At 37.7% G+C, this 12770-nt stretch overlaps 1 protein-coding gene across 1 annotated transcript in view; it reads left to right on the forward strand.

Annotated features, from left to right (window-relative positions):
- Positions 1-740: 740 nt before the first annotated feature.
- npr2 (natriuretic peptide receptor 2) overlaps positions 741-12770 on the forward strand; it is a 61123-nt gene continuing 49093 nt past the window's right edge. Inside the window, exon 1 of the mRNA XM_015049060.1 lies at positions 741-1703. Coding sequence (XP_014904546.1) covers positions 1016-1703 — 688 coding nt within the window. The 5' untranslated portion in view covers positions 741-1015. The remainder of the gene's footprint in view (positions 1704-12770) is intronic.

Raw genomic sequence — 12770 nt, forward strand, 5'->3', positions numbered from 1 at the left:
ATATTTAGTTACAAACTAAATGCCAATTAAATGTTTAGTTTGAAACTGTGAAAATATGACTAGGAAAAATAATTCCATTTATTTTAAATAACTAAAATTATTGCTGTTAGTTTTTGGCTGTTTAACTTTACAAATGGGACTTCAGAGTTCTCACTGTTTACACCTGAATTCACTAAACTCCCACGACATATTAATATGTTAGAATGGCCTAGTCAAAACCTAAACTGAATTCAGAATGTGTGGCAAGAATTGAAAGCCAGTGTCCATTTTTAATCCAGTTTGACTGAGCAATTGTTATTTTTGCATTTTGCATTGCAACTGCACCTAAAAGTGGTCAAAAGCATGCCACACTTTCCAGATTTTCTTTTTTTTTTTTTGGTTAAAATTTTTGAAAAAATTTGTTTTTCCTTCCAGTTTCTATTACGTAACCCTTTGTGTTGGTCTTATGACGTAACGAGGCCGCCAGGGGGCGATTTAAATTTACCTTTTTTACTTTTATAAACTGATTTTTATTTAATTTTGTTATTTATTCATATACTTGCGCACTGTAAAGACAATCGGTGTTTATGAAGCAGTGTTTATCAAACATATTTGATTTCTCCAGGGATAACTGAGGTATTAGTAGAAGTTTGTAATCTGATTTAGTGAATACTTTGTATTTCCTGAGCGCAGTGAGCGCGCGGTAGTTCGGACGGCGCCGCTGTGTATTTTTTACAGTGTGTGACGTGTGCAGGGGGCCGAGCGGAGCCACGCTCTGATTTAACTTACAGTCATCCGGCTGTGAGTTATCACTCTGGGAGAGGCCGTCACTGTGAGGACCGCGCTGCGCTGGGAAACTACTACAACTTCATTCACCGTGGATTTACGCAGCGGGGACGCATGGCACAGCCGCGCTCACGCCACCGGGCCACGACTTTACTGAGTTCGTGCCACTTGTGAAGGCGCGCGGGGCGAGTTTGGGGTCTTTATGGTGCGGTGTGACTGAGGGAAGCCTCTCCAAGCTGAGCGCACAGAGATGGGGCGCAGAGCCGCGCTGGGCTGCTGCCTGCTGGCCGCGCTCTGCCTCCTCCGCGGCTGCTGGAGCGACATCACCGTGGCGGTGATGCTGCCGGACAACTACAGCATGTACGCGTGGGCTCTGCCGCGCGTGCTGCCGGCCATCCTCATGGCGAAGGAGGATCTGCACGGGAAGCACAACCTGCTGCTCGGCCACAACATCAACATCCTGAACTACAGCACGCAGGACCCCGCCGCGGGCTCGTGCGCAGAGAGCCGCGCACAGGTGCTGGCCGTGGACGCGAAGCTCTACGTGCACCCGGACGTCTTCTTCGGACCCGGATGCGTGTACCCGCTGGCCTCCGTGGCGCGGTTCGCGTCCCACTGGAAGCTGCCGCTGATCACCGCCGGTGGCCCCGCGTACGGGTTCGACGCGCGGGAGGAGTACCGGACCATCGTGCGCAGCGGCCCGACCACCACCAAGATCGGGGACTTCATCAACGCGCTGCACACGCAGTTCAACTGGACGTCACGCGCCGTGGTGATCTTCTACGACCAGCGGCAGGACGACCGGCCGCACTACTTCCTGTCCGAGGGGATCTACCTGAACCTGAAGCAGGAGATCAACGTGACGGTGGAGGCGCGGCCGTACCAGAAGGAGCAGGACCACAAGGAGCTGGTCGGCTTCATAAAGGAGAGCGGCCGGAGTAAGACATCCATCCATTCATCTTCACTGGAAATAATTCATAAACGATTAATCGGATTAATGCCTTAGTGTCCTCAACTAATTTGGTCATAATTCATCTACAGACTCGCATTACACCAAAACTGTACAAATTTTTTTAACATTTTGCATTTAACACAAATAGCTTTTAAACGATTAATCGTGATTAATCAAATTTTTAAATAATCAATTAATTATTAACTCCAATATGTAGACTCTAAAATGGCAAATTGCTGAAAGAACAACATATGAAGAGCAGTAATTATGGCAAAACTGTACAAAAATGTAAACATTTTGCATTAAGCACAAAACATTCTTTATTTTTAAATATGTTGTTCCTAGAATTCCTCAAGTTGCAGTTTTAGCTTCACCTGGATCAAATTAGGCAAAAGAAATCTCTTAAGCAACTGTTGCTGTCCAATTTTTAATGGATTAATCTATAAATACTTACCAGATCAGCCCTGGTGTTCAGTCAAGCTGAACTGTTCACATGTCGATTTTAAAAGTAGTTTTTAGCTGCCGATGCTACAAATAATGAAAGAGCGAATCTGTCCATCCATTGTAAAGTTTAATTAATTAATAAAATTAAATGATTAATTGTGATTAATCCATTATTCAAACAATCGTCAACAAATTTAGTAATTGATCAATTGTCAATTTGAGCATACAGACTCTAAGAAAGGCCAATTGCTGAAAGAACAACACGTTCAGAGCAGTAATTACACCAAAACTGTATAAAATATATACATTTTATATGAAGTCAAGTTCATTTGTATAACGTATTTCAACAATAATCATAAAAACATCATATAGTCATCAATTATGGAACAAGACATGACATAATCAAAATCATCAAGCAAAAACACGTCAAATATGTTGGTTCCAGTTACTACAAATCAAATGCAGCTCTAAACATGTCTGCCTTGATTTAAAGGAACTCAGTGTTTCGGCTGATTTGCAGTTCTCTGGTAGTTTGTTCCAGAATTGAGAAGCTGTGAAGACACTGTTCCAGTAATCAGTGTGACTAAAGATTAACGCAAGGATGACTTTCTCTACATCCTTTAATCCTGGCTTCAGGTGATAGAAGGCTGGCTTTATAACTGTCTTTATGTGGCTCTGAAGGTTCAGGTCAGAGTTCATCACTGACTCCAGATCGTTTCATCTTTAGGTCCAAAGACAAAAACTTCAGTTTTGTTTCTGTTCAGGTGGAGAAAGTTTTGGCTCCTTCACACATTGAATTAAAAACATTTTGTGTTTGCAAATAAATTCAACTCAGAACTTTTCCAAATGGCAGCTTTAGAAAAAAATCTCCCATTAAACACCTTTTGCTGTCTAATTGTTAATTTGTTAATTAAAAAGTAACTTTTTGCATTTTAGGCATTATTTGAATCTTTTACTGTATTTATAGTGTACTAATAAGCTTAAGTGGTTAGATGAAAAATAAACAACAATCGATTAATCGATTAATCACCAGAATAATTGATTAATCAGTTACTAAAATAATCATTAGTTACAACCTTAATCCATCCATCCATCCATCCATCCATCCATCCATCCATCCATCCATCCATCCATCCATCCATCCATCCATCCATCCATCCATCCATCCATCCATCAGATAGTTAATCATCCTCTATTTCTTTAGACTCTGGCCTGTTTCCTAAATGCTGATATAAATTAATTCGTCTTTAACTCTCCAGGTCAGAATCAGGTTTTTCCAGGCGGTCAGGACTTGGTCCGGTGGGAAGCTATGTTTTTTACAGGGTTATTATTCAGGAATGTCTTCAGGCTGAGCTGCTGCTGCGGGTTTAGCGCCTGTGGAGGACCGCCACATGGGAATGAGAAGCTGTCATTAAATCGGTTCCCTGACAGCCAAAAACAAGCCGCATGTTGTTCACATTTGAACAAAGAACAGGCAGAGACCGTGAGCAAATTTACTGACATTTAATCAATCTGGAAAACAAAACAAAATCCCTTCAACTTATTTACAACTGCTGTTGTTCCAACTGCAAACTATGGGGTCTTTTGTCAATATTTAATTTGACAGACCACCAAAAAGTGGGGCTGGAATGATTAATTGTGATTAATCGATTGTCAAAAATAATTGTCAGCTAATTTAGCTATCAATTAATCAGTAACTGGAGTATATTTAGTGACAAAAACATTTCCTCCAAAGCTCACCACTACAAAGAGTGTCATGTCTCCATAACAACTATTCAAAGAAATCCAGGTGTGTTAGTGTAGCCTAGTCAAAGTCCAGACTCAAATCTAGTTGAGAAGACTTCAGAAGTTGTGTTTCCAGCTGCTCTCCACTCAATGTGATTGAGTTTGACCTATTTTGAAAAGAAGGATGGACAAAACACTAAAAATAGTATGGCTGTAACGATTAATTGTGATTAATCGTGATTAATCGTGATTAATCGATTACTAAGATAATCGTCAGTTAATTTAGTAAATGATTAATCATTCACTGAAGTATGCAGACTCAGAAAAGGCAATTTATTTAAACAAAAATAATATTTTTATACAATTGAAAGACGCAAATAAAGAAATAATTCAGTTCTTTTTCTAAATAAGAAAATAAACATGCTATTGCCTGAAATGCAAAAACAAAGCATCCCTTTAGTGAATCTGAATCGGGTGAAGTTTCAGCTCTACCACCTGAGAAGTTTTGGATAAAACATATTTACAGACAAATGCAAAATATAAATATTTTTGTACAGTTTTGACTTATTTATTGCAGTGAATATATTTTTTCCCACCAAATGGGCCTGTTGTAGTTGGAATTCATTCACCATATTAATGATTAATTGTTTGCTAAATTAGTTGATGATTATTTGAATAATCAATTAATCACGATTAATCTGATTAATTCTTTCAGCTATGAAAGAGTTCATGTTTAAGTTCGTGATTGCCCAAGAACTGTATCTGCAAAACAAGCCCAAAGTCAATATCCAGTTAACGATTAATTGATACCTAGATGAGTTGACGATTATTTCAATCATTGATTAATCACAATTAATTGATTATTAATCATGACGAATCATGATTAATCATCAATTAATCACAATTTGTCATGTTTTCAATCATAGTAGAGTGAATTTAAAAGCATTCATGTCTTATTTTAGCTCAGTTTTTCTTTTGGTGTATTTCCCAACAGAAATTTACGAGCAACCTTTGCAGGAATATTTATGTTTTTGCAGCGATGATTTGTCTTGGAAAGCTCAAGGAGTGAAGATGTGCTGCTGACAGCTCAGAAAACATTCGGGCTGCGGTTGTTTTTGGAAAGCTGGCCACAGATGATCTGTTTGGACTGATTATATCCAGTTTGGATTTAATCCGATAAGGGGAATGTTTACTCAATCACCCGTTTATATTAGGAGTTCATCACGTTTTTTTCGTGTTGTTTTATAATGTTTTTTATATTTTCGCTGGTTCTTGTTGTCAGTGATAGTTCGTAGAGATCGTGGGGGAAAATTCTCACGATTCAGGAAACATCTGGAGGGAATCACTGCTATTTCAGAGCAGAATGTGCTCCCAAATAGTAAATACTGCCACATTTCGGTAAAGTAATTCCTGGGAGTCTTTATCTGTTGGTTGAACAACGCGGATGTAATCAAAAGGCAATTCTGACCTCCCCCATTCGGGAATTAGGGGACAGGAGGTCATGTGAGCTAATGGCTTTGTCAGGGCTTGTCCCGCCTCGCCACTCGGCTCACTCTTCACACCAGAAATATCCCGCAGGCGGTCAGGGTTACTCCACAAGAAAAGGGAGGAAAAGTGAAGGTTTCAGTGGGAAAACAAACAGTGAACATTTTAAGATTCTGCTCGTATTGGGTTTGTTTCCCTCTTTAAAAAGGCAATTAAAGTATTATGAGCAGGACAGAAACAAAGGGACTCGTGGTGAATGAAATGGCAAAATGGCTCTCCACCCAGGGCGCTCTTCAGTCTGGGGGCAGCACAAGAAATCAGACAACAGAATCTGGATATTAAATGATCACTGACTTTTCTATTGGTTGCCCTCTGCACATTGTTGTTAGGATTTATGGGTGTTTGAGTTTTTGTCTTCTTTTATTATTGCTCAACAGTTAATTGGTATTGCTTTAAATGTCTTTCCATATCATTTTATGTATTTATTCTTATGTTTTTCTCTTTGTGCGCTGAGGCTAATGATAATGATAGTCAATTTCTCCACCCAAGCCTAAAATAGTTGAATTACAAAGTGATATTTTTACAGAAACTGATGTTTATTAAAAAATTTACAGTATTTTTTATGAGAAACGTCTACAATCCCACAATCTAAAACATTAATAAGACCTTAAATATCTATCTATCTATCTATCTATCTATCTATCTATCTATCTATCTATCTATCTATCTATCTGTATTTTCTTTTTTTTACATATGTAATGGTTGAATAAATTATAAATTGGATTAATTAGTTTATTATTATTATTATTATTATTATTATTATTATTATTATTATTATTATTATTAAAATTTGAAATAATTAAGTATGACAGAAAATGCAACTAAACATGTTAAAGAAAAAAAATCAGCAAAATCATCATCCAGATTATAATAAACTGGATATCAGTAAACAAAATATATCAAATTTTATCTCTTCTTTTGCCCACATTGATATTATATATTTGTAATATACAGTGCTGCCAAAGAAAAGAGTGAGAATAGATTGTATTTTTAGTAAAAGTAATCTCAATGGTCTCATCTTGATTCTTCTCGGTCTGTTAACGTAAAGCGAGCTGCAGAATCTCTGCAACGAGAAGGAAAACCCTCAGCAGGCTGCAGATTCTCCCTTTCTGTCCAGTTTGTTCTGTGCTTTAATGGTTTGCAGCTCACAGTGGGAGACAAAGAGTCACAGCTCAGGTTTACCTCATTATAATCACTGAAATCCTGCATAACCTGCACACTGTTTTTACACATCCAGTTTTAAATCGACGAGTTTCTCACAGAGAAACCTCCTCAGATTAGACGGTAGATGTTGGACGTAATCTGGAGGGAAAAACATGACAGAAAATCTGCAGTAATCCTTGGAACATAAGTCAGTGTCTGACTTGATTCCTGTTAATCTGGATGGTGATTATCTGTGAACAGAGTCTGTTTAGTGTCTCTGTCTGACCAAGAACTGATGAGGGAGCTCTATGTAAATAAACAGACGTTACAACAGAAACAAATGGGTGTTAATTCATTCTGAGGTAAACTCAAGTAGCAGGTTTAGCAAATCAAGGCTGAATGGAAACTTGGAGCGGTAACAGTGATGATAGTCATGACCATGATGGGGTCGTTTCCCTCAGTTGGAGCCGAACGGCGCCATGAGGCAGAGCCGCTTCGCTGGTTGCTTTTATTTACCCTCAGGGTTTTTTCTGAGCTCTACACCGGCAGGTTTGAATGAGGCTGAAACATTCGTCTGTCATTCAGGGAGTTTTCACACCTGATAGTCTGGTAGACTGGGTTTGATTGGCGACCAAAACGGCTGCATTTGTTACATTTTCAGTTTCTCTGGTTTGATTTCACACTGCACACGCTCAAAAGAACCAACATAATTAGAAAAGCTGTTCCCCTCCTCGCCTGTGGGGGCGCTGCACCAAGAACCACTGAAGAAAACAACATGTAAACTTCTGAAGAAGAAAACGTTTTAGCGGTTATAGGATTCTCTTTCGTTTTTGGTAAAAGACCACAACACATTCTACTGCTAGCGCTAGACTAGCGCGTTTGTTTTGGTTGTGTTTACCCAGAATGCCCTGCATTGTAGTCCACTTCCTGCTTTTTGAGCCTTTTGCCTTCACATGTGCATTCAAACTGCATTAGAGTTCATTTCAATCAAACCGACTGACTCCGAGGTTTGTAGGCGGGTCAGAGTTTGCTTTTTGTTAAACTTTTGCAAACAAACTGGACTTTCTTGATTAGAGGGGATCTATTGTGCAAAATTAATATTCCCCTTGTTTTTCTACTTCCATTTGGGTTTCAGTTGCTTCTGAAAACAACTGAATGTCTTAAAAACCCCCCCCCTGTTTTTTTTTTTTTTTTTAGTTTTTTACAAATGTTTTTCAGTGTCTGGAAAATTACTTGTTTCAAAAACCTCTTTATTGTTAAGACACATCCAATGGGCACTCCGTCGTTACCTAGCAACCCCAGCGGTATTCCACTTGTTACCTAGCAACACCAGTGGAGCTCCAGTATGTTTGGTCAGCTGGTTTTTCCTCTGTATGCTCTGTACAGTGGCTGCTCGAAAAGACAAGTGTTTTTTTTTTGTTGTTGTTGACTTACCATCCAGAAACTACTTGCTGTATTCTTGTTGGTTGTGCAGGAGGCTTCATTTATGCTTTTCAAACATGTGTGGTTGTATAATTGCGCATCTGTTTGCAGCCATTTTCACGTGTAAGTGTAAACGTTAAGTTGGGGGCGGGGAGAGCAGCAGATGATTTGGATTTAAGGTGACAAGATGCCGTAAAACATCTAAAATCTGATTGTCTAAGAATAATTTTGCTAAAAAATTGCAATGAACAGGTTTTGTTTAGGCCATAGAGCTATCCTATCCTCCTCAAGGAAGCATAGTAGTCTCTGCAGGAATGTCAGTACACCCTCAAGGACGATGTATGCTAGAGGATTAGCATTTAAACAGGAGAATAGCTTAAGTACAGTCTTACTTTAACTGCAAGATTTCCAAAAGAAATGAAAAACCTGAAAATTTCTCAGATTCAAAAGTTGAATTTTCAAGTTTTTCTAGAAAATTTCTGAGTTTTTCGGCAGAAATTTACTCCTTTTCTTTTTTGTCGGAGAGATCCCCACCTACTGGAGAAGCATTGGTATTGCAACATTCTTTTTATTTTAGATAAACTTGAAAAGTATCCATAATAATTCAGGTTTGGTTGACATTTACTGACTAAATGTCCTCTCTCTCTTGAAATTCTTCCCCATCAGCAGCTTCCTGTCAGCTCTCTGTTACATGAGGTAACCCAACTCCACCGATCTGGGACACTTATTTGCCTCTGACATGATCAATGAAGTATTACGTAATGCGGTATTAATAGAAACAAACAGCAGCATGTTTATCATTATAAAAATAAACTGTTACTCAATTCTCATCGTCTGATTCAGACAAAATCTAAATACCTTCAGATGTTTTCAAGGTCGTTGACAATGTTTGAGAGAGCAGCATCAGTGAAAATGTGAAAGTTTAAAAGGTAAATTTCAGAGTTTCCGATCAAAATGTGTCTACAGGCAGTTAAACTTTCTACTGCTAATGTTTAATTAACAGAAGAAACTCCAAAGCAACCAACGGACAAGCAGTAAAAGAAAAACAATACTTGGTACTGATAACTTCCTGCTGATTCTGAGAATCGTTCTGCATGATTAAAGTCCACTTAAAACGCTGAGCCGATGGCCATATAAGTATACTGTAAGTTTCACAAATCTTAATGAAAGGACTGTAGCATTTCTCAGAAAATGAAGGGCGTTTTCAGTGGAACAGAGCTGTTCTCTGGGATCCATCTTGATAGTAACCCAGTAGGAAGGTGGGACTCAGACTCCCATGTAATGGTTTTGTAATTCTTGGCAATGCGATGCTGGGAACCTGTGGGTCTTTTTTTAATTGTGCACCAAAACTTTACAGTTCTTAGAACTAGTGAGGAGAATGACAGTCCCAGAAGTTGTTAAATAAACTTGATTTTATTGGGATTTTATATGATGAATCAACATATTCAGCCATCTGTGAACCCATAATTCCCAGTAGCAGCTTTTATTGCAAATATATGAACACGTCTTTGGAGGTTAGATGTTTACTAGGTTCTCATTTGGACTGTAACTTAGCAAAATCCACATTTTTAGCTCTTAAATACATTTTGTTGGATACTCAACAGTCCCAATAAATACACAAAAGTTGAATTTTGTTTCTCCTGATCAGAGTTGGACAGTAACTAGTTACTTTTACTCAATTACATTTACTTGAGTTAAAAAAGTATATACTTTTAGTATGCTGTACTTTTTACTTTCACTTGAATAACTTTATTATTAAGTATTTCTACTCTCACTTGAGTAAATTTTCTGGATTTTCTATCGACAGAATGAAAAACAAACATGTTAAAAATTCACCAGACACAGACACACACCTGCAGGTTTTGTTAAAGTTTATAAGTTTTTTATTGAAATAAATTCATTTGGAAAAAATTTTTTTTGCCTGACTTTGTTATTTTTTGTTAGTTATATTAATTATTGTCATTTTGGTCCTTTAAATACCAAAATTTCCACTTGACTTTGTAATTTCGTCCATCTGATGATGTCATTTTTAGTATTAAATGATCGATAATTTGATCGTTACTCAGTACTTGAATAGATCTTTTCAGAAATAGTTTTTATTTTTAGCTATTACGTCACAATATTTGCTGCTGAACTACTAAATAAGGTCATGAACTTCCGGCTACCCACTTTTGCGAATCCGCCATATTTTAATTCTCGCAGTGACGTAGCCGTCGAAGTTTAAAGATGCTGAAACTACAAGTAGATACATCAAAATGTTCAGTTGTTGGAAGTATTAACCCACATAATTCACTACACCGGCCTCCAACATCAGAACCTCTTCGAATTACCTCGTTAAAAGTGATTTTGTCTTGGAAATGTTCCCTCATCAGTGGGGAAAATCCCCTTTTAATTCAAGGATGAGTTCTTCAGCAACTTCCACCGTTATTAAAAAGGTTTCTGTCCGTGGAAATGGAAATTGCGGACACAGCAAGGCGGTGAGCTGCAAATAACTCTAAACTGACAACAAAAATGTTTTTAGTGATTAATTTATTAAGTTGATAAGACGTACCCCTGGCTGTTGTTTTGCTAGCAGTAGCTAGCATTATCTGCGTATGCTAGCTGTTAGCTCCTTGAGGACATGACTATACTGTGCGTTTAGAACAGTATTACTTCATAAATACTTTAGTTTGTAGAACAGTATTACTTCATAAATACTTTAGTTTGTAGAACGGTGTTATTTCATAAATACTTTAGTTTGTAGAACAGTATTATTTCAGACATAATTTAGTTTTGTTTTGACGTTTCAGTGACATTCTTGGAGCTAGCATTAGCTAAATGGCTAACTAGGTTTGTTTGCAAGACATGTTCATATGATGGGAACATTTTCTGCCTGGAATATGCAAGTCTGGATAGACACTATTAAATATTAAAATAGGCAGTTCTAATTGTTTTTCGGATGTTTCATTAGGGCTTCAGCTAACGTTTATTTTAGTAATCGATTAATCAATTATTCTCATAATTAATCAGACGAACAATGTCTCATTTCATAGATTTTCCATTTAGCCACTTAAGCCTTTTTATACAGTGTTATATGTAAAGATACAAGAAAATAAATAATTCAATTCCTTTTAAAATAAGAAATTAAACATTTCATACCCTGAATTGCAATACTGTAGCATTCCTTTAGTAAATCTGAATCAGATTAAGATAAAACTTTACTTCACTTTAGGAGCTTTGGCTAAACTATATTTACAGATAAAGATGTTTTTATCTTAAATTCAAAATGTATAAATTTTTTGTACAATTTTACATATTTACTGCTATGAACATGTTTTTTCCCCACCAAACTGTAGTATACAGACACTTTTTAGAGTCTGTATACTAAATTAAATTAGTTGAATATTATTTCAGTAATCAATTAATCACAATTAATTTGATTAATCGTTTCAGCCCTACTGAAGTACTCATAGATTTGTGCTCGTCGATAACCCAGGATGTACTGGGAAATCTGACCTGAACTTTCTTCATCATGTTTTCTGTTTTCTTTGTGAATCTTGCTGACTTTAAATGAGATTTTCTTCTATAAAAGCTAAATTTGTTTGTGGAAACTGATTGGGCTGGATTTTATTTAGTGGTTTTATATAGACCTGCCAAAAACAATTTCAGTAATTTCCATTTGTGTGATTTATCATTTTTCCCTTTTGCTACCAAAAACTGGAAGATAAAAGTCTTCAGTTTGGTGTTTTGGTCTCAACTGGCCTTTTTTTTTTTGAAGGACCATTTTGTATTCAGAGACTTAAATATTCATTTTATTTGTTGTTTGGTTTAATAATTTTGAATGTTTAAAATGTCTCCCAGTTCCAGTGTTAAATATTCATTAGAATTTAAAGTTAATTGATCTTTTTGAATGAGTTTTTGCATTATTATGCCATTACTTCAAAATGGTCTCAAAACAACAATATTATCGTTTATCACAATAACTTCTGTGACAATTTATTGTCCAGGAAAATCGGTTAGTACTATAGTAACCCATCAAATAATTTCTCTTCCTCTTTACATGTTTGAGTCTGTAAGTTGACAAGTTGTGCCAAACGTTAAAGGAACTGGAATATTTTTGTCAGACAAACGCGAACAGATTAAAATTAGCAACTGATGTTGGATGTTTTACGCAAAGTGAAAGTCTGAAACATGGGAGGACATTTCTCCGGCTGGGTTTGGGTGTTGTTTCTGGGTCGGGTCCAGGCGGCGGCGGGAGCACCTGGCATGGCGAACCGCGCTGGAAGAGCTGAGCGTTAAGAGCAGCAGCAGCGGCTTGTGAGGAAACGTCTGCTAACCAGGCGGTCGGACTTCCAGCTGGCAGCAGCTGAGGCTCCAACATGAGCGGGAAGGAAAGCTGGTTCAACGCGTGACTCAGCAGGGTGTGGGCGGAGAGGACCGCTTCGGTTCGGGCTGATTCTCACTGCTGAGAATCAGCCTGAACCGGATGGATGGATGGATGGATGGATGGATGGATGGATGGATGGATGGATGGATGGATGGATGGATGGATGGACCGACGGACTTCCAGGGGAAATGAAAACTAAGACAGAATGAAGAAAGATAACATCAAGTTTAGAGACTGCTCCATCCATCCATCCATCCATCCATCCATCCATCCATCCATCCATCCATCCATCCATCCATCCATCCATCCATCCATTTAATATTCTGAAGGTTTTTTCTCTCCTCTTCTGATTCTAAATGCTTAAAGTTCAGATAATCTGGATGAATGTCAGTGACCCTTTTTATAAAT

The sequence above is a fragment of the Poecilia latipinna genome, unplaced genomic scaffold (genome assembly GCF_001443285.1).
Source record: "Poecilia latipinna isolate Pla-1442-1.1 unplaced genomic scaffold, P_latipinna-1.0 Scaffold923, whole genome shotgun sequence".
Taxonomy (NCBI): Eukaryota; Metazoa; Chordata; class Actinopteri; order Cyprinodontiformes; family Poeciliidae; genus Poecilia; species Poecilia latipinna.